We start from the raw sequence: 27,032 nt of genomic DNA, 5'->3' as shown, positions 1-27,032 counted from the left end.
GATCTGTTGTGACTCCAGGGGCCAGGTTCTCCCTTCAGATGTTAATGCTTTCCTATTAAGGAGCAGTCAAAACTTGCCCTTGATGGAGTTACTCCTGTGAGAAATTCAGATGCCAATGAGATCTGCAGGTACATTTAGAGTACAGGAAGTACTGGAATGTTTTTTTTTTAAGTCATATTTGGTTATTATTAATATGCACTGTTTCTGTGTTTAGAAAACATGCTACTCAGTAATGCTAGTGAGTCAATGGTGTAACAATTTTTAGTATTCAGTGTGTGCTGGATCTGAATTTTCTTGCCAGTAGGCAGAATCGGCTTTTGAAACTAGAAGGGATTTCTTTCTCAATTTAGAAAATGTTACTGTGAGACCAGATGATAAGATAAGTTTTCTTTGTTTGGGAAATGTGGGAGAATGTGAGAGCTAATAATTTGGCTTTTGATGAGACTTCATCCCTGAGATTTACAAAAATATATTTTTGAAATGTTTGGTTATATTCATTTAAATAGATGTATCTTTTCTCTTTATCAGTGTTTATAATAGCAAAAGTAGAGGTTGAGTTTGGGGAAATGCTTGAATTCTCTTCCAATAAGGATTATAGTTTTATAATATGCTCTATATGATTTGGAAAAAATTCTTAACTACACAAATATTCAGTATATGAATATAAACTTGACACTGCTTTTAAAGGATATCATATAAAATTGTTATAGCAAAAGAGTTGCACAAAATGTTGAAAATAGTCACAGGATAGTGCAATAATATACTTTTTTTCCTAGTAAAAAGAAAAAAGACCCAGTTGCTTTTTTTTATGGGTCTGATAATTTACCATTATGAAAAATCCTCCCCCAGCCAGCAATAGAACAAATTCTTCCTGGAAGGAAATTTTGATTTTCTTCTGGTAAGCAAATAGGTTGTATATAATCTGAAAACAAAACAAAGCAAAACAAGAGCTAGAATAGATGTACATGCATTTCCAACAACGTTTTAAAAATCAAACATTATAAATATTTCATCTAAAACAACTTGTACTTTTGTGTTAGATAGCCTAGACATTTTTTAGACACCAATCATTGGGGAAAGAAGCATTTTGGAGCAGTAATTTTTGGACAATAGATAGGTACCACTGGTAGCCTTGTAGGATGCTCTACATTGCCTCCTCATTACTCTTTCATGATGTAAATAATGCTGTACTTCTGGAATTAATAATTTGTATTTGATTTTTAAATAATCATGGTACTGAATAGGAAGTAGTGCCAGTTCTGTGAAAATCTTAGTAAGGATGTTTTTCAGGGTCAATTAAGAGAAATTTGGGCAAATGTTCTGAGTGTATTTTTTTATTTTTTATTTTTCCCCACATATCACACATTAAAAAAGCTTTTAGGCGATTGTTTTACTGAGCACTGATGGAAGCTTTAGCATTTGCCACTGGCTTTTAAAGCCCTTCTCCAACAATTTGCAAACCACCTGCCATTTTTTAAAGCTTCTACTTCCCAGGGCAGACACAAACATGAGTAGGATACTTGGCTTACTCTCAAGCACAGGGCCATAGAACTAACCGCAGTCTCCACCTGCTTTGGTAAGTGCTGCACTACAAGTGGAGGCCAAATTCCATAAGAGCAAGGAGACAGCAGCATGCCCTCCTAACTGGGATGGGAAAGGTCTTCAGAATAAAGGTTGGAGTTGAGTAGAGCCCTTCAGGATAAAGCTCACTCCTCAGGTGACTTCTTGTACATGACCTAGGTATTCAGAGAAAGTCCTTCATGTGCTACTTCATTAATATTGAATCATCTATAACATGTTTATCCTATGACCTGGCCGGCATTTCTCAGTGGTCAAGCAACTATGAACCGGAAGGTCTGGGTTTGATTCCCAGTCAGGGCACATGCCCAGGTTGCCTACTTGATACCCAGTGTGGGGTGTGCAGGAGGCAGCCAATCAAGGATTCTCTCTCATCATTGATGTTTCTCTCTCTCTCTCTCTCTCTCTCTCTCTCTCTCTCTCTCTCTCTCCCTCTCCCTCTCCCTCTCCCTCTCCCTCTCCCTCTCCCTCTCCCCCAATCAAGGATTCTCTCTCATCATTGATGTTTCTCTCTCTCTCTCTCTCTCTCTCTCTCTCTCTCTCTCTCTCTCTCTCTCCCTCTCCTCCTCCCTCTCCCTCTCCCTCTCCCTCTCCCTCTCCCTCTCCCTCTCCCTCTCCCTCTCCCTCTCCTTCTCCCTCTCCCTCTCCTTCTCCTTCTCCCTCTCCCTCTCCCTCTCTCTTCCTCTCTGAAATAAGTAAAAATACATTAAAATGTGTTATTCTATGGATAACAATTCTTACTTTACTTTTAGAGCATCCACTCTTCTCCCAGTTTGTTCTACTCTGGCTTTCGTGGCAGATGGACCCACCTTTCTTTTATGTGAGAAATAGAGAAGGCATGTATTAGAATATGGCCTACTGTTTTTCTGGACTGCTGCTGTGACTTTATAGAGGGCTCTGAGTCTTAATTCTAGTGGTCACCTCTCTAGAAAGTAGGATTTAAATAGCTCTAGAAGATAACTTAATATGTTTCTCTTTCATTCTCTGATTCCATTTAAATTATAATATTTTTTTATAACAGATTATTCAATTTTTATAACAGATTTTATAATGCATTATTATGCATTGGTGCTGATAAAAATATTTCAAATCTAATTTTGAATTAATTTGGGCAGACGAGATGACTGAAAAAGATTTGTTTTACCTGTGTAATTCACTTTAAATTCAAGGTGCATCATGGCGATGTCACTGTCCTTGCTTCGTTTATTATAATGTGGGTTTATGATAATTTGATCTATCAACCGGGTCACTACTTGAGGAGAAGTCAGATTTGATGTCGTATGCAGGCCTAGGATTGCTTTCCACTTGGATGGCTCTAAATTTCTCCTGAAGATTATAATAAAGAGGTATAAGAAACTCCCCATCTTTCTAGAGATCTTCATTAAAGATATTTGAGAACTATATGTTCCCATCCTAAAATGTTCTTGATTTTCTTAAAGAATTCTTCCTTAGAAATATTTCTCTCTCTTATTTTTTTTTAAAAAAATATACTTTATTGATATTTTACAGAGAGGAAGGGAGAGGGATAGAAAGTTAGAAACATTGATGAGAGAGGAACATCAATCAGCTGCCTCCTGCACACACCTCGACCAGAATTGAACCAGGGACCTTTGAGTCCACAGGCCGATGCTCTATCCATTGAGCCAAACCTTTTTCTGCAGAAATATTTCTTTACTTTTTATTTTTCTTACCAGATCACTGAGCAGGCCTTAATTACTGCTAATCTCTCTCAATCACTTCTCTTAAAGTTCTAGACTGTGGCTCTCAGCTTTGGTTTCACATTAGAATCACCTAGAATAGTAGTTGGCAAACTCATTAGTCAACAAGCCAAATATCAATAATACAATGATTGAAATTTCTTTTGAGAGTCAAATTTTTTAAAACTTAAACTTCTTCTAATGCCACTTCTTCGAAATAGACTCACCCAGGCCATGGTATTTTGTGAAAGAGCCATACTCAAGGGGCCAAAGAGCCACATGTCGCTCATGAGCAGCAGTTTGCCACCCATGGGCCTAGAATAACATTGATACCTGCTCTCCCCTTCTCTCCCTTTGATTTAACGAGTCTGCATCTGGTATTTTAATTTTGAACAGATTTTGAAATGAAATCTCCAACTTTATGCTAATGTATGATCAGATTTGACTACTTTAGAGCACATTCTACTGGGGAAATGGCATCTTGGTCTAGGGTTTCTTCAGATAACCACAGCAGCTATTGTACTAATGGAAGGAGGTGTGGGAACATTCTCCCATTTGGGGTGTCATTGAATTCACACAGACTTAAGGTAAACAGCAAAACTTATGAACTAACATAAATGAGTAATTTCCGCTTACAATAAACGTGAGTCCTGTTCCATATACAATGTTGGCCATTAATAAAGCATTGGTAACAAATAACATTTGTGTAATAGGACAGATTGAGTTGAAGAGTATATTTTAAGTGAAAGTGACCAAGGATCTTTAACTGTACTATTGCCCTGCAACATTTTCACTCCCAAGAAATTACCATTGAGCAGCTGGAATTAAGTCATATTCACAATAAAGTAAAAATTCAGTAACTGCAATGATTGAAGAACTAGTCATTTAATTCTTAATAGTTACAAATGTCTAGTTTAATGTGGTGTTGTACTTGTTGGGGGTGAGGATAAGGTAATTACATAGACACAGACTTGTAGAATGACTTGTGAGAAAAATATAAATGATAAACGTTAGAGAGATATTTCCTTCCTATAATGCTACTTACAAATGCAGGAGAAATAAAAACATGAAAAACAGGCTATTTTCTATGTAACACAATAACAATTTTGGCAATCACTAAGAATGTGTTAGTTTAATGTTGTTTAGATTGTATTTAATTAGACCAGTAGCTTGAAGCATGTAGGTTTGATCTTCACAGTTTATGGTTTATGCATTGGTTTTCTACTCAAAGCCTAAAATAATGAGAGGAAATGGTGACTACTAAACTTTGTGTTAGCCACAAGCTCTCTCATATCATTTACATTTATATGTAAAGCTATCACATAGGGTATAATACTTACAAAAGATAAGAGTTTGGGAGGTTGGGTACTTTTTTTCCCCCCTGAACTTCATTATTTTATTATTGATTTAAATCAGTATTAAATAAAATACCTAAATTTCTCTAAATTTCTATGTGATCATTTCTGCAGACAAAATATGTAGAAAGCATTTCTACAAAATGACTTACTTACTTTAAAAATACATATATAATCACAGACAAAAAAGCTAGAAGAGCTAAGAAAGACTGAAGATAGAAATATTATTTCAGATTAAAGAAGACCAAAGAGGCATAGAAACTAACTCTGTGTCTTACCCTGGATTGGTTCATGGTTGGAAAAATCACAAACAAACCAAAAAATGTCCTAAAAGGCGTATGTGGAACAATTGACAAAATTGTTCATACTATAGATTGAATCAGTGTGTGTGTGTGTGTGTGTGTATGTGTGTGTGTGTTTGTGTGTGTGTGTGTGTGTGTGTGTGTGTGTGTGTGTGTGTTTTGTGGATGTTAAATTTCCATGATCTGTGATCATATAAGAAAATATCCCTGTTTTTAGTAAAAACATGTGGAAATACTTAATGGCAAAGGAGCACAATGTGTAACCTTATATGAAGTGGTTGAGGAAGCATTTCTCCAGTTTGGACAGAAGGAATGAGAAAGATTTTAAAACATAAAATTTAAACAATTAGTAAATCTGGGTGAAGTTATAAAAGAGTTCTACATACTAATATTTGCAATTTTGTGCATGTTTTAAAAATCAACATAAAACATTTGTAAAATAATATGCTAGTGTCTCTGGGGCAAGACTTACACTCTTTTTTTATGGACCTTTCAGATGCAGGAACAGCACACATTTATATTTACAGTATGCAAAAGTATTGCATCATTTTAATTTTCCCTGACAATCACCTTAGAAGGTAGATATCCTATAAACACCCTTTGGATGAGTATATTGGAATGCAGAGATAATAAGTTGCATGAGATTAGTAGCATAGGTTGGATCAAAATCTTGTCTTCTGGTTCAAAATCAACGTTGCCTTTAAATCACAGAAAAATTGGGCCATAGTTTCCAAATATCTCTTTCAAGGTTTAAAAACAAGACATGTCAATGACAGAGAAACAATTGGCACAATTATATTTAGGGTCATCCAGGAACACTGAGGCTGGATGGGAACCAGAGTTGGACCATAAGAATGTAGACAGAGAAGAGCTGTTCTTTGAAACCATTTAACTCCCTGCAGGCTAAAACACTTGGGACAGATTTACATTGAGGACAAGTCATTTGTGTAATATGTTTTTAGTAAGTTGCTTGATTTGGGTTCTTCCATTCACATATTAGAAAACTAAGCCTTTCACTGCACAGAGTTTTTAAAATGCAAATAGGCATATTCAAATACCTTTTTTCCAAATATCTAAAAACATAGTAGAAAGTTCCTTGCTTGGTTGGAGGCATGAAGTAAAAACCAGAAACTGGAACTCATATCAACTGGAGAAAGAAGAAATAATGCCACTGAGTGACTGCGGTGAGGTAAGATGCAAGCTTGGTAAAAATAAGTTGGAATTCATCATGGTTCTGTTACAGATTACTTACTTTGGTTTGCTTGTGTTCAAATTGAAACTGTGTGAAAAGACATTTTATGTCCTATATGACTGAATATGTGTTTATATTAGATGAAACTGATTTTTGTATATTCATGGTTTGAAAAATATATAATATTGGTATCTCTGACCTGCAATAAGTACATCTGTAAGATCGATAATTGAAAGATGTTGCTAAAATTGTAAGCCTGGTTGACACTAAGAAAGCATATGTTCTGTAAGAACTTAAAACAGGCAAATTTACCAAATCCTAGGTTAATATTGGAGATTGCTAACTTACTAAGACCTACCCCTATGAACAGAAAACACTGAACCTTTTGCTAAAAAGAAATTTCACTTGTAACACAATTAGGCTATAGATTGCACATTTGTGACATGCCCAAGGCATATATCATGTATAGGTAAAATCATGTTTAGAAGGGGATGGAAAAATTGACCACTTGCTATGTTCTGGTTGAAGACAGATAAAAACATAATTTATCAGTAGGCAGAAAACTCAAGAAGGTGTGCTTTAGAGATGGGAGAGGCTGTAGTTTAGTCACTGAGTTATAAATTTCAGCTCATAGAATCACAGAGCTTTAGCTGTAGGTGATCAGCACCATGGACATTTCCTTAGAGGCTCAAGTAATTGGCCAATCTGGAGTCTGGCTGAAGTTCCTCATTTCAAAACTCTTAGGATTATGAATTTGAATTTACCCACACTCTATAAGATGGTTATTTAGGTGAGTTAACCCTTTAATACTCATTCACCCTGGTCCTCCCTATCTCCCAAACAACTTTCAAAACCTTCTGTGTGACAATTTGTTTCCACCTATCTGAGAACTTTCAATGTTTGTGTTCATAGAGGGAGTTCAGTCTTAATTTAATTAACTACAGTTGCATTTTCTCCTTGGAGATTCTACATGCCTTTAGGAGAGGCTTATTGTAACTGTCACACGAAAGGGCATTTTCTGGATTTTTCTTCTGTTTAGGAAAAGGGTCAGGAAATCACCCTAGGGTAAGGTTTATGAGTTTTCTGCAAAGCAGCCAGATTTTTATCTGACCTAATTCACAAATGTTAGAATGGGATTAACTCCTTTTATGCAGATGAGAATTAACAGGTTATTGGGCTCAGGAATATTATCTTCTCCTCCTGTTCTCTCTACCTCCTCTACCCACCCTGTTATCCTGTGGCATTGCTTTAGAAATGACTGCTGCTAGAGGGAGAATAAATTCTAGAATTCAACATGTATTTTGTCATGTTACAAGAGGAAAAAAGATATTAGATAGGGTTGACATTAGTTCTAACTTTTAGTTATGGGCAGCATCAAAATAGATCAGACTTGAGAACTAAGTAAACATTTTTATACTCATTCATAATTAAGCCCTCACACATGAATTTTTAGAGCACAAGTTACTTGTAACTGGAGAGCTTTTTTGATACTAACAATTTGCTGACAATAAATATTGGTCTAATTGAATAATAACGGTAAAATTTATATATTAAATATTGATTTTACACCTTTAAAATCCTTACTTTTCAATTGTCATGGAAGTAGAGAACCTAATACTTGATGCAAATATAAAATGAAGAATGATTTTTAATTGAACTTTCTCTTATACATGATTATAGTGGGGAAATGATTGGAAAGTTTATAATGTCATACACAGCGGGAAGATTTCCCTGATGAGATGGATTTGCGATGTCACATGAGGTTAGATGCACAGTGTCTGCTGTGGTCATCCCATTTGGGAAGAGACACTACACTGTCACACTCACCCATATACGCAGTGGGCTGCAGACACCAGCCAGGCATTGCTGACGAGAGAAGCTCCACAGAGCAGTTTGCCGTTATACGAGAGAGCTGTGAGCCAGGGCCAGGCTCCTTCCTTGGCATTATTTCCTCCAACAATCTTTGGGCTGACTTCTGGAGCCACCATCTTTTCCCCACACGCTATTAAAATAATGGGAGAAAGAGCATCTATTGTATTTTGATGGATTTCCTCTGGTCATGAAAATTGAGTAGTTCACTACAAACGAACTTCAGGTTTTTTGTGTGTTTTTTTTAAATGAAAGTTTCGAGGAAAACATGACAGCATATTTACTCACGTTTATGGTTACACTGTAACAGAATCAGTGAGTCCTGCAAACACTGTGTACTGCAATAGAAGAATAATTATACTTCAGAAATGATGCATTTTGAAGCATAAAATAGTGTAGGTTGTCCTTTTATTAATTCAATTACTTTTTAAATGTAAGTATCCTATATGAAATGTGGGGAGGCTGAAATACAAAACAGAAAATCCTCAGTTTAAAGTCAGATGGAACTGAGTTTGAGTCCTTTACCACCTATAGTTCATTATTTTGGTAAGTTGTTCACCATCCCTGAGACTTCCTTTTGCCACCCATAAAATGCGGACAATGTACTTACTTTATTGGGATTTTCCAAGAAGTAGAAGTTATTTGTATTATTGTGCATTAAACACAACGAACACTCAATAAATGACAGATATTCTTCATTTGCTTAAACCAACCTTGGGTTTCATTCCTCTGTAAGACAGAATATGCCTGCATATTCCTATCAGTCAACTAGTCAGTGCTTTACACTGTGTGTGAGACCATGAACTTTATTCAGAGGATTGAAAATGAATTAATCACAGGTCCTGCTTTCCAGAGAGGTACACATATACATAGCAAATACAAAATAAAGTCCACTCATACATATTTTAAAAGCTCACCTGCCAGGCCAGTGTGGCTCAGTGGTTGAGTGTAAACTATGAACCAGGAGGTCACAATTTGATTCCTAGTCAGGTCACATGCCCAGGTTGTGGGCTCAACCCCAATGTGGGGTGTGCAGGAGGCAGCCAATCAATGGTTCTCTCTCGTCATCGATGTTCCTATCTCTCTCTCTCCCTTTCCTTTCCTCTCTGAAATCAATAAAAATACATTAGAAAAACAAAAACAAAAAACTCAATACCTGTTTAAATATTTGGATACAAACTTTATTTAAAGCCAAGGATTCTATTTTAAACAAAAGATTTGTTTTAAAATGTGTTATACTTACCAGCCACTAGAGATCAGTCTAATACAAGGAATTAAAGCACTTGCCCATATTTCCTGATGCAGCCACTGCAGATATTAGTCACATTAACACACACACATGCACACATTTTAATGATTCTATTTAATCATTTTAATGATTTCTATTTATATATTTAACTACACCTATTGTTCATGTTGTTTAGGTCTTAAAGTTTTAGAGTAAAACAAAACACACATAAAATAAAACCCAAGAACCATAGGAGATCATAAATACAACCAAAGGAAATCAGTGTTTCTGGAAAATGCATGATAAGGTTAATTTGAAACCACATGCATTCATGTGGTCTGATTGACATATGCTTTGGAGTAGAAGATAATTTCAATGCAAATATAAGGACATATATTTACATTTTATTAATAAGCAATATGCATGCATGTGTATCCATCTAGATATAGATATATCAAAACATATTCAGAACTATACAAAGAAGAACCTGCAATTGACTCTGCTTCTGTTATCTACTTGTAGTTTGGAGAGCTTCAAATTCTGAGATGTGTCAAGTTTTTACCCTGACTCTTTCTGCATCTATAGTACTCATTAGTGAAAATCCATATTCAAGCCAGTTCATCATTCTTAGATATTAGAAAATGCTTACTACTCTGTGGTATGTATAACAATGATGAATTATATTTTCAGAAAGCACAGAAAAGTTTCTAGATAACTTAATAGTTAACCAAAAATTTTAAACTAAACCTTATACTTTCTCTCCATGCATTTTGTCTAGTGAAAAATTTCATGCACACATACACACACACACACACACACACACACACACACACACACACGCAGTGTCAAAGGAGTAGTTACTTAACCTGTGGTCAGAATGAGCATTGAATCTACTCTTTGTCCAGGTATATTTGGAGAGATTGGAGAGAAACAGAATTGCCATCCTGGCCTTTGGCAGTGGAGTCAGAGCTAGGTTAGCCCCCTGGATAGGGAGAAAAACAATGCCACGAATCTGTGTCTTTCTCTCAGCCCAGTGGGAGCAATGGTGTGATATAAAAGGATGGGTTTATATCTGTTGCATTGACAACATGAATTCAATTCTCTCCCAATATGTGCTCAGCAACATGGCCCTTTTTTTGTTTTGTTATTGAAAAGCCTTCCCTTTTCCTTCTCTTTTCCAGAACTGCTATTTAAAGCAAGTTGTTGCTTCGGAGACTTTGGAAAATAGCACAGCAGAGAGAAAAAGTAGAGCACTTTGAAGTCGGACTGAGTTGGGTGAGATTCTCTATGTTGCCTGCAGGCTTTGTGAACTTGGCCAAGTCAGTTACCCACACCAGACCGCTGCGGCCTCGTCTTTCTAGGGGAGCAATATTGCCTATGTAATAGCTTTTACATGGATTGGAAATAACCTCTGCAATATTCCTACCACAGTTTCTGTCACATGATAGGCATTCGATAACATGTTTGATGAGCACTGTGTATCCTGTGTCTAGTACCATGCTTAGAACACAGTGTGGATCGATATATATTAAGTCAAAGTTTCTTTGATTTTTAGGACTGCTACAGACGTGGTCTGAATAATTGGAAGAAGGGTAAGTACAGTATTGGCAGCTGCATGGGTTGTACATTTCTAATTATATCAGGTCAGATTGCTGGTATCTCATTGAGTGGCCTTTCCCTGTGGTGGGAAAGTAGTATAGGAATCTCACATATGCCTCACAATAGGAGAAAAAAAATGAGGATGTAATTGGTAGATTTTCATAGTTGGAAGAATGATCTTCTTTGATATTCTCTTCCTTTCCTCTATACTAGTGCAAGGGTATTTTCAAAAAACACCAATTTTCAAAGGGCTGTAAATATACTATATAAATACATACATAAATAAACTACTTAACTGAATAAATGTACATATTTCTGATTTTCAATAACCCAGTATAACATGGCTAATCAAGGAAGGGATTAAGGACCTCTCTTGCTCATAGATGTTTTGAAAGTTTAAAGTATCTATGTGTGTAAACGGTGTCTCTTTCAAATAACATAAACACACACACAAAAGGGACATCAAGATAAGGTGATACTGGCATTTTGATGATATGCATAGAATAACCTAGTTTTCCTCTGAAACATGCATCTAAGTATGATGACTGTTTTTTTATATTCTGCCCTTTTTTATCATTTTAAATGTCCATAAGATACAAATAAAAGAAATTCTCAATGTGCAGACTGCTCAAAATCTATAACAATAATGTAAATTTAGACCTGTCATACAGAAAGGAAATCTAGAAGTCTGCTTGCTTCCTCCCAAGAAACTGATAATCTCAAGGCCCATGAAACATTCCGATAAAACATGCCCCTGCAAAGTCCTTGGGTACAAAAAATTCCTCCTTTATCAGTTTGTTACTGGTTGACCTCACAGAAACGGTACCTTTTCATGAATAGCTGAATAATTTTATAATTTCATTTTTTACCATTACGTTTATTAAACAAGCTAATGAACCAATTATGACATCCTAAAACCTTGTGTAAAGTGATGGCTTCATCCTGCAGTTACTTCTTCCCACTCACAGCTGGCCTTTAATAGAACTGTGGGATTCTTAAGTCAATTTCAACAAAAATTACCATTAATGCTCAGACAGGGAAAATGACATAATCTAAGCTAAAACAGATCTTTGCATATGAAAAGAATATTGCTATGTAAAACATTAATAAAAGCTATTAAAGTGAATCTAATTTTAAAGAGCAAAAGAGAATCTGTAGGCACAACTAGAAGTCTGGACTGCCTCCCTTTGTATCCAGGTTCTATTTGCTAAGGCCAAGAAAAAATTCCCATGACTTTTTCCTCTTTCTCCACTTTTGGTGATTGCTAACTTGTGTTGCTCTTTTTAACCTGATCCACATTGGACCCATTTATCCCAACTCTCACAATTTCTTTCTTTTTTTTTCTTTTTGTTGTGGATCCTCACTGGAGGATATTTTTCCATTAATTTTTAGATAATGTAGAAGGGAGGGGAGAGACAGAGAGAGAGAGAAACATGGATGTGAGAGAGACACACCGATTGGTTGCCTCCTTCACATGTCCCAGTCAGGACCTGGGATCAGGCCTGCAACTGAGGTATGTGCCTTTGACTGAAATTGAACCCCAGACCCTTCATTTAGCAGGCCAACATTCTATTCACTGAGCAAAACTGGCGAGGGCTCACAATTTCTTTCAATAGGACTTATTTGTTAATGAATCTGAGAGTAAGGATGAAAAGGACATACAATTGGAACCTACTGGATAGCTGTCAGTGTGCTAAACAATTGCATATACAATATCTTGTTTGACTGTCTTGCCATTTTTATAGGGGCTAGGCAATGTTATCAGATAGGATCAACTAGAGATTGTTTGAGGTTACTGAGTAATCAAAAGATAAAGAACTTCTAAGATTATATGGCTTGTATATGGTGGAATTAAATCTGATTGGCTTTGAAATCTATCTTCTTTTCAGTCTATGTGCAACTTGTTCAAGAACAGATTTTGGGACCTACCTTGGTGTTAGTATTAAGCTGCCATTAGATCCTGTGTTTAATTTTACAAATGGTCCACCTCCAGTAGAGAAGACTGGCGTTGATGAATTTCCACTCCTAGAGAAAACACAAATAGAGACAAAACAAAGCACAAATAAAAAACTGCAAATGATGGCTACTGAAAGAAATTATGGAATTCCATACACATAAATGAACATTTTAATATAAAACTTCAAGTGTTTTGCTATCTAAAAGATGGTACAAATGAATAGAATTGCCATAATGATATAGGTATAATTTTAATTTTTGCTTCACACCTCAAGTTCTTGTTTGCAATGCTTATATGTTACTTAAAGTTAAAATTAGTGTATATATACCTTGGGCATCTGATTTTGACTTCTTTATATTCACTTATTTATATTGTCCAATAGTTTTCCCTAAGGGTCAATTTAATGACAACCTCACAGAATCATTGCATCAGATTGTTGCATAATTCACCTTTAAAAAAATGCATGTTGCCAAAGAACAATCTAGAAAAAGAAAATCTTTCATGCTTATCATTCCATTCAATTCAAAGCCTAACAAGCCCTAATGTAAAGCCATCAGGTATGTGTTGCTCTGAAAAAGCCAGCCTGGACTTCCAAATGTCACCTGGTGAGCCAGAATGGGATGTGACAGAAGTAATTCAATCCCTACTCTTCATTTTCCCTGAAAACCTTTTACATCCCTGCTCTCAACTGGAGTTTTAATTAAAGATTTCTCTCAATTATTCTGACTTTCTTTTGGAGGCTTAGCCGGAGACGTTCAGCTTCTCAACTCCTAATCTTATTTTCTGCCCGTTATTTACTCTAGATTTTAGTTTTCATATAAACCTATGCCTTTGGGGTGGAAACCCATTCCTGCTATCATCTGCCAGTTTGCAGGGAGATGACGCAGATCCTACCTTTTTGGGTAGCATGATGAACTCACCCATTGCCTTTTCCAAAGAAGGTTCAATGTCTTCCACAGACTAAGCTAGCACTCACTCTTTTCTAGCTGTGTAGGGAATTTCCAAGAATACTCATTGATGTTATGACCAATAAGAGGAGAAAACCTCAGTAGAGGATTTTTTTTTTTTTCTCAAAGGAGACAATGCCTTAAAAAAACTGAAGAAATTTTTGTCCTATATCATTGATTCACTGACTAGAGAGATGGAACAATAGATTCTATCTGTAAGGCCTCAGAATTTAGTATCTTGTACTTCTTTTTATTTTTTCATCTGAAATATTGGACTTTATTTTATTGCAAATTTTAACAAGGTTTTAAAATGATTGATTAGGACTCTAATTAATAGTCAAAGATTGATTTAGTGATTAGTAATTAGTGGGTAAGAGGCTTGAGCTTTGAGTCAGATTATGGACTTAAAACCCTGGCCCTACCAATTGGACAAATTCTCAATTAGTAGGTTCTTTTGTTACCTTATCTTTACAATGGGGATACAATGACCATTTTAACCTTATAGGGTTGTTGTGAAGATTAAGTGACATGAGACATGAAACCTTTAGTTTACAAAAGTGCTCAGTAAGTGGTTTTGGATATTGTTATTTAATTATATTATACTAGAGGCCTGATGCATGAAGATCCATGCAAGAATGGGCCTTCCTTCCCCTGGCTGCTGGCACTGCCCAAGCTCTGCTGGAGCTGCCTTTCTGCCTTGGTTCCAGCCTGGACCTGCCTTTCTGCCTTTCCACGCTACCCACAGGTCTGGAGCTGCTGGGGCAGTTCAGAACGCCTGCATCATCATCATGGCAACAACGTGCTCCAGCCTGCCCCAACACAAGGTGCCTGCATATGCAAATTAACCTACCATCTTTGTTGGGTTAATTTGCATACTCACTCCTGATTGGCTGGCGAGTGTCGTGAAGGTATGGTCAATTTGCATCTTTCTCTTTTATTAGTGTAGACTAGAAGCCTGGTGCAGGAAAGCCATTTACTGGGGGATGGGGAGGGATCCCTCAGCCTAGCCTGCACCCTCTTGCAGTACAGGAGCCCTTGAGGGACATTTGACTGATGGCTTAGGCCTGCTCCCCCAGGAGCTGGATATCCTTAGCGCTGCTGTGGGGGCAGGAGAGGCTTCCACCATTGCTTCTGCACTCGCCAGCTGTGAACCTGGCTTTTGGCTCAGTGGTGCTCCCCCTGTGGGAGCACACTGACCATCAGGGGCAGCTCCTGCCTTGAGTGTTTGCCCCTGGTGGTCAGTGTGACCAGTTGTTCTGCTGTTAGGTTGATTTGCATATTAGCCTTTTATTATATAGGAGTTTGAATATTGTTTTTATTAGAATAAACCCACCTCAAAGATGTGGGTTTAAGATGCTCCTAATATCTCTAGCTGATTTTATTCTATCCCTTGCCTATCTCTTTTGAGACTGGCCCTGGGTTGGGGGATGCATTAATTTCTCTAAAACAAAATCTGGACAAACTTAAATTGGAAAAACATTGAAAATTTATTTAGAAATCAGTTTTTATCTAGCATCTATTTATTACACACCTACCATTGGCATTATTTTATGATGGGATTGGCAGGTATATATTTATCATAAGCCTATTCTAGATAAAGGAAGGCTAGAGATAAAGCCTTAAGAATAAAGAACATAGCAAATAAATAATTTATTTAAAGAATAAAGCATTTAGTAAATGCTAATTATTCTGCCCTGGTATGCTCAAATACTGATCCTTAGGGATGTTTTCACTATCTGGATGAGAAAAATAGAGATTACATATGCATATGAACACACACACACACACACACACACACACACATTATTTTATATTCTGAGATTTTCTTCTCTACATTTTTATTTTCAAACTTTCCATGAGAAAATAAACTGCAGTGAATGGTACAGATATGTTGTTTGAAGTTATTGGGAATAATTAGACAAAACATTCTTTTAGGAAAAAAACAACACAAAGTAATCACATAATTAAATTTTTTTGCCGGAAATATTGGTATCAGCAACCCAGGAATGGTGTATACAGTCTATTAATTCATGCGAACATTTTCTGGAGTCAGTGCTGGATGTCAGAACTGGAAATTAATTTGAGACAGACTACCTGCATTTGAAATCCTGCCAAGGTGAACTCATCCTTTTTGGGCTGAACACAATTTATTCCAATTTGTATTCACAGTAAACAGAACATAAGTGGCAAAAAATAAATAAATAAATAAATAAAAAATAAAATAAAATAAAATAAAATTAAATTAAAACAACTTATTTTTTATTTTAAGAAATAATGGAGTCCTTGCTGCTTTGGCTCAGTGGATAGAGTGTCAGCCTGCAGACTGAAAGGGTTCCATGTTCGATTCCAGTCAAGGGCACATGCCCGGGTTATGAGCTTGATCCCCAGTAGGGAATATATAGGAGGTAACCAATCAATGACTCTCTCCCATTATTGTTTCTCTCTCCCTCTCCCTCTCCCTTTGTCTCTGAAGTAAATAAAAATATATTAAAAAAAAGAAATAATAAAAATACATTTGAAATGTTCTTGGCAAAATAAAAGGATAACAATTTCATGCAGTCACTCTTTGAAAAACAAAATCTCAGAACTAAAAACTTAAACTGTTAAGAGAGAATAGTGTGGTGGTGGGGCAATGGTAAGATATGTACACACATAATACCTTAATAAAAAAAATGAGAAAAAAATGTAAGAAGAGTGAAATAGTAATAATAATAAAAAAGAGAGAATATGTTATATTAAGTTCTGCAAATATTAAACATGCAACTAAATTCCTGCCTCAGTTTTTTTTTTCCTTGCAAGGAAATTAGTTGTTAATTTTGAGAGAGGCACTCTGTCCAGATTACAACTTGAGTTGGCATATTTTAAACCCTGACAACTGGCTCAGCTCTGCAGATCACATATTTGCATAGCTGCTGGAAATCAGGAGTTTGGTATCACATAGAAAAACCCAGATAGCGCTGCCTTTTTGACATGCTAATGCCTCCTGACTACTACTTCTAAATCTTTATTTCCCTTTTTATAGGCTGTGCACCTTCCAGGGCTTCCTAGCTTCAGAGAAAACTTACTCTGTATGAGTAAAATAAAACGCACACAGATGTGACTCATTATTATTATTTTTGAGGTTGTATACCGAGTATATAAAAATACTTACACTCAGGGATGGATTCTAGAGAGAAAGCAGGCTCTCCCAAGGCGTCCTGCACGGCATTAAATCTGCCTTCCTCCTCAGGCCCTACTTAGTTAGGTTTTCCTCTTTGTCTCGCCCCCAGACTGTTAGCTGTGATAAGCATTCCTCCCTAAAGCAGGAGCTTAGGCAGGGATGTTTGAAGCTTTGGGACACATTAAAGCTAAAAAGAATAACAGATGCTGTGAAAGCAGCAGCCAGGCCCTGGAGCTCATTTCACACTCCCAAAAGGTTTACGTAATGAATTGAGTCAGGTGGGATAAGGCTGAAAAGGATTTTTTAAAGAGAAGGGAAGTTCCTTTTCAGATCGGAGGGAAAGAATGAGGATGGATTTGGCAGGGCAGAAGGTAAGGGAGAGCATTTTAATAGGCTGGGGATCCGTGAGTTAAAAGGATTTTAAGGCAAAAGGTGGTGAAGCCTCCCCTTAAACACCAGACACACTTCAACTGCAACTGCTTGTTCATTCTCCACATTTAGAGCAGCACACCTAGCACGCCCCCAGCACCGTGGTAGCTTTTAGCCAACAGGTAAGTTTGATTTCATTTTAGGTTTTCTGACCTTGACTCTTAAAATTCTGTGGCACACAGAAGGAAAGAAATACCAAGAGAAGAAACGATCTTCACTTCATCAAGTTCCTCTTTTGTGCAACCTACTGTTAGGGAGGAAGTTAGACTTGAGCGACTGGGGTGGGGCCAGCCTGGACCTCCTGAATGGGATGGACCAACATTGCCTTCAGATTGACTACCTTTCTATGCGGGCCCAACAGACCGCCAGTGGGCAGGTTCTTCCACCAAGCTCAGGGGAAAAGGACATGACCTCAATGTGACCTTACTAGGTCCTGGACTAATTATAATATAATTTGCATTTTCCTTTTGACTCCGCCCCCTGTGGGGTTTGTCTATATGCATTATGGGTAAGGGCATGCTCAGAAGAAAGATTGTTTCTGCCAATCATCCCTGAATGCAAATAGAAGGCTCCACCCAGAAACTCCCTCTTTTAAGGAAAAGGGTTGGGGCCATGTACTCTCTAGACTGGTCCTCTCTTTTGGAATGCATCAGTTCTTTTCATCGATGTAGAAGGGATTTTAAGGTCAATGAAAATGAAAGTAAAGCAAAATGGGGTTTATTGAAGATACATTTCAATAATACTTTCATTTTCCTGGATCTTAACATCCCTTCTACATCGATGAAAAGAACCGAGGTCCCAGCTGGTCCAATGGGTGACTCTACCATATGAAGAACAAACAGGACGTTGATGGGCCAGCCTGTAGCTGCTCTCCGTTATCTTACAGATGGAATGGTTTGGGGAAGGAAACAAACTTGGCATCTCCTCCCAAAACTATGGCTGAAGGAAGGGATACTGAAGGGGGACTGTTGGAAACAGGATCTATGGACAACACCCTAGACAATTTGGCTTTAATCCATTGCTGTATATCCTTGATTCATTTTGTTGAGGCCCAGGGTAGGCTGCCCTAAAATATTCTACAATGGCATATCCACTATTTAGTACTAAAATCACCAGAGAAAAAGCAAGAGCAAGAAGAGCTCTCTGACTCTCCTCTAAAAAGCAGGAAATAAATCTCTATGATAGATGCCCTTCCTTCTGAAGGGCTGAGAGAGACAACCTTGTCACAAGAGTTATAGAATCCAGAGCTGGGAAGCCTGTGTAAACAAACGCCTTTACTGATTTACTACTCAAGCCCAAACTTCGTTTAGATTCCTCTCTCAGGAATATCCAACCCTGCATAGATTCCTTTATAATGAGCACCAACTTGCTTTTTCTTATCAGTTTCTCACAAATTTATCGTCCAAAAAGGATAGGAAGGTGCCTGGTTTCCTCACTTGTTCAAGCCTCCTTTTATGATTTAGGCATCATATTGTGACTCTTCTGTGCACAAGTATTAAATTGTTTGTTTTTTTTCTCCTGCTAATCCAGCCTTGTGTCAATTTTATTATTTTATAACTAGTCCAGCCAGAAGAACTAAAGGAGAGGGGAATGGGTGAAGTCTCTCCCGCTCTCCAACCATTTGTAACATTATTTTCTCAGCTGGCATTGGAGTTTATTGTTGAATATTAGGCATACAACATATACCTCCACATTTACAAGTTTTCTCAGTGCACCTATTTCTTTCAATGTGTTATTATGATATAAGGACATATATACAACACTTCCTTTAGAATTTAGTGTCGGGGGAAACCTGTCTTCCCTATGTATGGTGGCATGTGTGTTATCTCAGAATTAAAGTCATGTGATTTTTAATGTTTTCCTTTTTGTGTGTGTGGGTTTCCAGAAATCTCAGACAAAAATATTAATAATTATGCCAACCCTGAATGTTTCATAAGTTTGCCTCTTTTTTTTTTTTTCTTGGGCATTATTTTCACCTAACACTGTTAATCTTACTGCATATATTTTTCTATAAGTCATTCCCCTTTCTTTTGAAAAGATCATTTTATATAAAAGGGAAAAGAATGGAAGGAAAGAAGAGAGAAAAGGAGGAAGAGAGTAAGGAAATAAGGAAGGGAGTAAAAATAAGAAAAAAATAAGAAAAGAGAAAGAAGAAAAATATTGAAAGAAAGTAGGAAGAAAATATATTAGATTTTATTAGTTTTAAACAAAATTGCTTCTGGTTTCGGAGAAATACAGCATCATTTAAAAGTTGAGCAGTTGAAAATATTTTTTATAGGAGAATAATGACTTCTAGTTTTTAATGGCTTAGCAAGGCAAATCAATTGCACAGTTCATTCACCGGGTAAGCGACAGTGCTTCGCTAAGAACCACAGTTATCACCTTAAAAATCACCACTCAAGTGCTCTGAACATTTATTCTTGCATCAGAATAAAACGCTTTGATCAGAGACATGAAAATGTTGTCCAAGGTACTTTTTAGTTATGCATGCTCTAAATGGCAGGGAATGGAAGTGTTTCATTTTGAAAAGGGAAGGCTGATGAAATCTGCCTCCTACGATTGACTAGAATCTTCGGGGAATTGCGTTTTGCAGCCTATCTGCATAAATAATCTTGAGAGACCACAGTGCCTTTTTAATAAATTGACTGCTAAATTACTTTCCAGGGTACCAAACACATCATTTTAAGCTCACCGAGTTTCCAGTCCAGACAAATTCTCATTAAGGCTATAACTTTCTTTCAATTACCAGGGCACTACAGAGACTATTTAATAGGTGCAGGCCTGAAGATTAAAGTCTTTGCAGAGATTACCTGACTCATTTCTGAAGAAAGCGAGTGTCTGACCTTCACCAAAAACATTGCATTGAAGGCAGTGGGATGTACTGTTTGCTTTACACACATAAAAAAAAAAAAAAAATCTAGTTCTCTGTCCGTCTCCAGATGGAAGGAGTGTGATTCATAGGAAATGAGGTCAGTGAACTCGAGAGGAGAATCTGGCTGGGGAAAACATGCAAATAGACAGCGCACAGTGTGTGGAATTGGCTGTCATTCACTCAGCCCTGGCCATTTTCTAGGAGGCCTTTCCTGACATGCACAAATGGAGCAGGTTCGCCTAGAGCACACGGAGCTTATCACATTATATTGTAATGACCTATTTATGTGTCTATCCCTACCGCATTTGAAGCAGAAGTAATGTCTTATTCATCCATGGGACAGACACAGTATCATTGCTAATGCTTAGATTTCCGATCTGGGAGGAATCAACATGATATATTTATTTTAGCAACTGTTAAAAAGTAATAAAATATGTTTCCTTTCCAGGACATTCTCTCATGCCAAGTAGGGATCTGTACTCTGCTATCACTCAACAAATGTCATTCAAATTTATTAAAAGAAAATGTCTGTCGAAGAAGATGCTGACCTTTTTTATCTTTGTAAATGACTCATCTTAATCCCCTATGTCCTCCAGGAAACAAGGGAAGATTCGCAAACCACAGTAGAAAAAAACTTTTATATTTATAATCATACAGGGATGCTTAGAAAGGTGGTGAAAGCTCATTGTACATATCCTGCAGATTCATCAGCCATGGAAACGAGGTCAAGGTACCAATCTCCTCAGCCTACTCTTTACTAAGTTCCGGAGTCTGTAAAACAGCCCTTCAGCATTATTGGCAACTCTAGTAGTGGAAGCAAATGACTTCCTAGGGCCTCACCTGTAGGCACTCACCACTAAACCGAAATCAACATTGAAGTGGGAGCCTGGAATCAATACCATTTACTCAGTGCCTTGCTTGAAGTGAGAATAAGAAAATCAACTGTCAGTTTTGGTGTTTGGTTGACTCTTCATGCAAAAACCATCATTTCCCTGTAACTCACCTGCCTTCAAGACTCCATATGTCTCCAAGCCCTCTTATGTTGAAAGGGATTTTGTTGGAATACACGGTACAAGGTATAGCAAAAAGGATAACATATACAAAGTGCAGGAAGATTCCAACTAATAGGTACAAACCAAACTGATAATTATTTACATAATGGCTGATAACACTAATTTGCTCCCCTTGATAGAGACTGACTTTCTACTGAGCCTGACAGCACTTGAATGAGCCTTGGAGTTGGGGAGTTCCCATTCTAAAGGACCAGCACTTAAGGAGGCAAAGGGCGTTGATAGCTTTCAATCCAATTGTAAAAAGTTACGGAGTATTTCTGACACTCTGACTGAAGCCTCAACACATTTTCCTATTGTAAAATATGTCTATGTGATTGCTAGGCACTTGATAATAATATACAGTGTAACTCTCCCAGTTTACTGTTGACTAGCCATTATGAGTTACATGAAAATCTTACCATTATACTGATGGTATTTCTAGTGGAAAATATGTTTTGGGTTAAAAAATAAACATCTGAAAATAAATTTAAAAAATCTGCGCTGTATAGCATGAAGTCTATTATATGACTTACTAATCAATTATAAAAAAGGGCCCCTGATGGTGAAAGCAATCAATTCTATTTTTTATGAATTATTAAAAGCTGAGATAATTGCCAAATGCTGAGGGTATTTGTAGATGTGGACTGAAATTATATCTCTTTGTAACTTTGAATAATCTTTTAGAACAAATTAGAAAAATCGCTCCCCGATTCAGGGCAGAAAAAACAATGACATAATTGGACAACTTTTGAGATACTTTTGACATACTTTTTGGGAAAGTCTTAAACTTTTACATATCTTTTCTCATAACAATTACACTACTATAAAATTTCCAAAACAACAACAATAAGAAAAATATTATAAACATGTTACAAAGATATAGGAAAAGTATGTTCTCTGCATACTTGTAATTAGTTATATATAATATTATATAGCATACAATAAAATACTTAATTTCTTAAAGTAATAACCTATAGAATATAGCTAATGATATCAGAAATATGCATGTATAAGTAGGCTATAAAGTAGAACATAATGTATTAGTTTGCATGATTTTATAATCTTCCCATATATTTATATTTATGTCATATTTATTGAAAAACTATTAATAGTGAAATGTATTTTGAGAATGGGGTAATCAAGATTTTTTTCTCCTTTTGCTTATGTGTACTTTCTAAATTCATAAATTCCATAAATTTAAGTATCTTTTTAAATATATTTTATTGATTTTGTACAGAGACGAAGGGAGAGAGATAGAGAGTTAGAAACATCGATGAGAGAGAATCATCGATCAGCTGCCTCTTGCACACCCCCTACTGGGGATGTGCCCGCAACCAAGGTACATGACCTTGACCGGAATCGAACCCGGGACCCTTCAGTCCCCAAGCCGACGCTCTATCCATTGAGCCAGACTGGTCCCGGCAAATTTAAGTATCTTAATAAACCCAGCTTGATACCAATTCAAAAGTCTGAGAATAACAAAAGGAGACCTGAGTAGAATTACTTACCCTAGTCCCAGCAGCTGACAAACATCATTTGAAATCTCTGTGGTCCAGTTCTCAGCACAAGCTACATGCCATTTGTTCTGGATCCTGAACTGCACCAAACCATTGTTGCTTAGCGTGCCATTGAAGAGACGCACTAAAGAGATTAGACACAGGGTCATTTTGACAGAAGCTGATACAGGTAAAGGATGGACTCTGAACTAAATGTGCAATGTTCTTATTATTTAGAGTTTAGAGATTGGTTGTAATTTTTCTTCAGAGCATGTTGAAAGGCCCCAGTTGAAAATACAAACTTGGTGAACTTCATTTTCCTCTTTCTATAACAGTTTTCTCATGGCTGAAATAGAACTAATTCTTTTATATGTTAAGTTACAGTGCATGGCACAGAATAAGTAACATTCAAGATTTGCTTAGAGACAAAAGTAATTCATAGTAAAAGTAGCCATTACTCATGATATTATAAAAATTTGGAGTGGGGCTAACTCACTTAGTAGATTATGAAGAAACAGGAATGAAAGAACCATGCCTAAGAAAATCAGTTATAAATAAAGATGAGGGTGCCTCTACATATAGGCAATGCTCAGAGTATAATCTTTAATGGGAGTGGTGCTCAAGTGGTGTGGGCTATTGTCTATCCATGGTATTTTATGCTTTATCCCTAAATATGGGTTGTCCTCGACTTAGTTATTAAGTGTAGTAAATTTAAACAAAAAATAAATAATTGGGGCCTGCATTGTAACTTTTCTTTTACCTAGAGTGGGAACAGAGTTGCTGACATCATTGGGAGATGTCCATATGCCAAAGCATGAAAACATGTCCCAAGAAACACATTTATAATCTTCCTTTCACATTTTTAGAATCCAAATTTAGAGGCTAATGTGACAAAAGTATTTTCCTAAAAGTAAAGCATACATACCACAGTGTGCTTCATCGGAGCCATCCTGACAATGTGGAATACTGTCACAGAGGTTGACCAGTGGAACACACTCTCCATTCTTACACTGAAAACTGTCTTCCTTGCAGGGCTCTATGGGGAAATAATATTTATTGTATAAGATAAGGCAATGACAAATAGGGGATTGTGGAGTATTCACCCCATTTTTGTCCCTTTAAACAAGCCCCTTGAAGCAGCATGTGGGTAAGCCAACTTTGCTATTGAATAAGACTATACACAGGCCTTGAGAAGACTGTGGACAGAACCTCAAGCATCTCCTTGGCATTAGAGCATGGGTCATGACACACCCTTCCCTCACAATCTTTGTTAATCTTTCTTTGATAAATTTCTCCATCCCAGAAGGAACATACAAGCAACAACCACTGAAGTGCTACCCAAACATAGAAAGAACTCTTGGCTTCACCATGAAAATGATACCTCCAACCCTTTACTTTATCAATATAAAAATGTGGATGTTGCCTTTTGGTGGCATCAAAGTTGGACCAGGCTGGAAATTCAGAGTGTAGCCAGCTGGAAAAAAGTCGTAAGAAGGAAATGGAAACTCTGCAAATAAATTTGGGGGCTGAACTGCAAAAAGCCGCGTTGGAGTCACAGAATGTGCTTAGCACATGAAGAAATAGGAGAAAAAATGAAGAGATTGGACAAGAAGCAACTAAGTAGTTCTGGAGGCTAAAGGTGGTTTCCAGAGTTTGAGTTGTGCAGAAAGACATCTACTGGGAAGTCATTGTTTGAAAGGAATGGGTGATGCTGTTCCCTGGAATTGTTTGTTTGGTTTTCAGGAGACATCTGTAATCTGACACTCAGAGAAGGGTTTACTTCCCTCAAAGTGTTTTTTTTAAAAAAAATATTTATATTGATTTCAGAGAGGAAGAGAGAGGGAGAGAGAGAGATAGAAACGTCAATGATGAAAGAGAATCATTGATCGGCTGCCTCCTGCACGCCCCACACTGGGGATGGAGCCCACAGCCCGGGCATGTGCCCTGATTGGGAATCAAACCGTGATTTCCTGGTTCATAGGTGGATGCTCAACCCCTGAGCCACCTGGCCTGGCTCAAACTGTTTTTGAATTATGGCTTAAGAGGCATAGCTGCAAGCTGATATCAGGGTCTCTGTGGGGGGCCACGTGGGATTTTGGAGGAAGATAATGGTTGGGTAGGGAGGGGCCTAATGCCTCTTTTCCTGCACTGCACATTGACAAGCATAACCAGGAAGCCAGAGCATTTGAGAAAAAGAAGGAAGAGGGAAACCTGTATTTTAAAAGCTATAAGAGAAAATTAATCATGAACTATTATATTGTTTTCAAGGAGACACAATTTAAGTTTAAATGGTTTTAAAGTTAATTGTACTAATCTCCACAGACTCTCAATTGATGATGACCAAATATAATGGCACTTGAAAAGAAATAATCATTTGTGTTGTTTTAGAATCTAGATTGAAGCCCCAAATCTGAGAGCATTGATGATAATATTACGCTCTAATAAAGAGTTACTATAGTATACTTACTAACAAAACAAAACAAAACAAAAAACTTGTCCAGCAACTATCAATACCCATCACCTATTTCAAGTTATTTTAGAAAAACGATCAGTTTCTTTTTCTAAAAAAATAGTCTACACGTAGTTATTGAGGGGAGTACTTCCATGTGGGAGAGTGCACAGCAAGTGACGGGTGCTCTAGGACAACCACTTCCTACTCACTGAGGGTTCAATGTATTCATATTAATATATCAAATACATCTTATTTGAAGTTGAATGGTAGTTAAACTATGGGCTTACTAATCATATGACCTTGGTCTGATCTGCAATTTAACCATTTCCTTTTTATTTATTTTTGACCCGGACCAAATAAATTAAAATCTTTCTGAGAATCAGTTTCCTTGACTCTCCAATGGAAACTAGTCTTATTTATGTCTTATGTGTATCATGAAAGTAAGTTAAAAAATAAAATATATTTAGCATGTTAATATGAATACATTGAATACTCAATAAATAACATTCTTTTTAAAAATATACATATTTTTTATTGATTTCAGAGAGGAATGGAGAGAAAGAGATAGAAACATCAATGATGAGAGAGAATCATTAATTGCTGCCTCCTGCATGCTCCCCACTGGAGATCAAACCCACAACCCGGGCATGTGCCCTTGACTGGAATCAAACCTGGGACCCTTCAGTCCACAGGCTGACACTCTATCCACTGAGCCAAATCAGATAGGATGATAAATAACATTTTTAAGAACAAAAATAGTAACATTTAAAAGTCATCTTTTTCATTGATAATTTTAAGTTAATATTTTTTCTTCCAGATGCCAAATGTATTTCTTTACCTTCCAGGTAACCATATAAAGAACAAGAAGTCATACCTAATCCATTCCTCTGGATATCTGACAACAATAATTGGAGCTATTTGTATACCTTATTTTCAACTTTGAAAAATTATGTTTTTTCAATGCAAAACTAAGTAATCTTAATAAAAATGTATTTTAAGGAATACATGGCCTGGTTGGTTATTTCTACAAATTTTTGCCCTATGAGAGAGGAAGGTTACATATATCAAATGTAATACTATTAAGGGGATTCTTGTAAATGTAATTATCAATTTGTTTCTTGAACACATATTTTTAACCAGATTAGTGAGATAATAAATGGGTAAAGACAACTAAATCTTCTACAGGCAAACATTAATATTTTAGTTAACTTTATATTTTATCTTTCTAATATTACTTCTCCTTTAGAAAATGGAAGGTTTAAAACGTGGTGTACATGTGTTTGTATTGATATTTCCATATTTTATTTCATCTGATCTGTACTTTAATATTGTTATATTTATTTAAAAAGTTGACAGCCTAATTACATATCTATGATCAAATATCTTAATATACTTATAGAATGTTAGTAACCACTAGTTATTTTTAAATTATCTCATTACCTTGTTTTCATAGCTTGTTAAAGTCATTATGTAAAATCATTCTGTCTCAATGCCAGTAATTTAACCATAGATAAACTGACTGATAATTTTAATCTTTTACTAGTATAGTCAAGCTCTATTTAATTGAAAAAACACATATTTGTTGAATGGAAGTTTAAATATATGAATTAACATATGAATAAAAACATTTGTAAAGATTTGAAAATTGTAATTCCTTTTAGTGCTCTAGTGAAAGATGTTAAAGGTTATATGCTAGGAGTCTAGAAAAATTAACTTGTTTCTGTAAGAAGAATGCATTGAATGAAAAATTGCTGAATGGGGCAAAATGGTCTGTTGTTACTGAACTGACGAGAAGTAATACATTCTGAGGAGGTGTCTAAATAAACTCTTTAAAATGTTCTTTACAT

At 36.5% G+C, this 27,032-nt stretch overlaps 1 protein-coding gene across 1 annotated transcript in view; it reads right to left on the bottom strand.

Annotated features, from left to right (window-relative positions):
- Nucleotides 1-27,032, bottom strand: part of TMPRSS15 (transmembrane serine protease 15) — a 110,246-nt gene that overhangs the window by 7,130 nt on the left and 76,084 nt on the right. Inside the window, exons 18-24 of the mRNA XM_036447555.2 lie at nt 23,659-23,769; nt 22,746-22,878; nt 12,750-12,845; nt 8,282-8,331; nt 7,952-8,126; nt 2,723-2,904; nt 827-922 (exon numbers count right to left, since the gene is read on the bottom strand). Coding sequence (XP_036303448.1) covers nt 827-922; nt 2,723-2,904; nt 7,952-8,126; nt 8,282-8,331; nt 12,750-12,845; nt 22,746-22,878; nt 23,659-23,769 — 843 coding nt within the window. The remainder of the gene's footprint in view (nt 1-826; nt 923-2,722; nt 2,905-7,951; nt 8,127-8,281; nt 8,332-12,749; nt 12,846-22,745; nt 22,879-23,658; nt 23,770-27,032) is intronic.

The sequence above is a fragment of the Pipistrellus kuhlii genome, unplaced genomic scaffold (genome assembly GCF_014108245.1).
Source record: "Pipistrellus kuhlii isolate mPipKuh1 unplaced genomic scaffold, mPipKuh1.p scaffold_m20_p_2, whole genome shotgun sequence".
Lineage (NCBI taxonomy): Eukaryota > Metazoa > Chordata > Mammalia > Chiroptera > Vespertilionidae > Pipistrellus > Pipistrellus kuhlii.
Note: the sequence above shows the minus strand (reverse complement) of the source record. Positions and strands in the feature narration are given on the sequence as shown.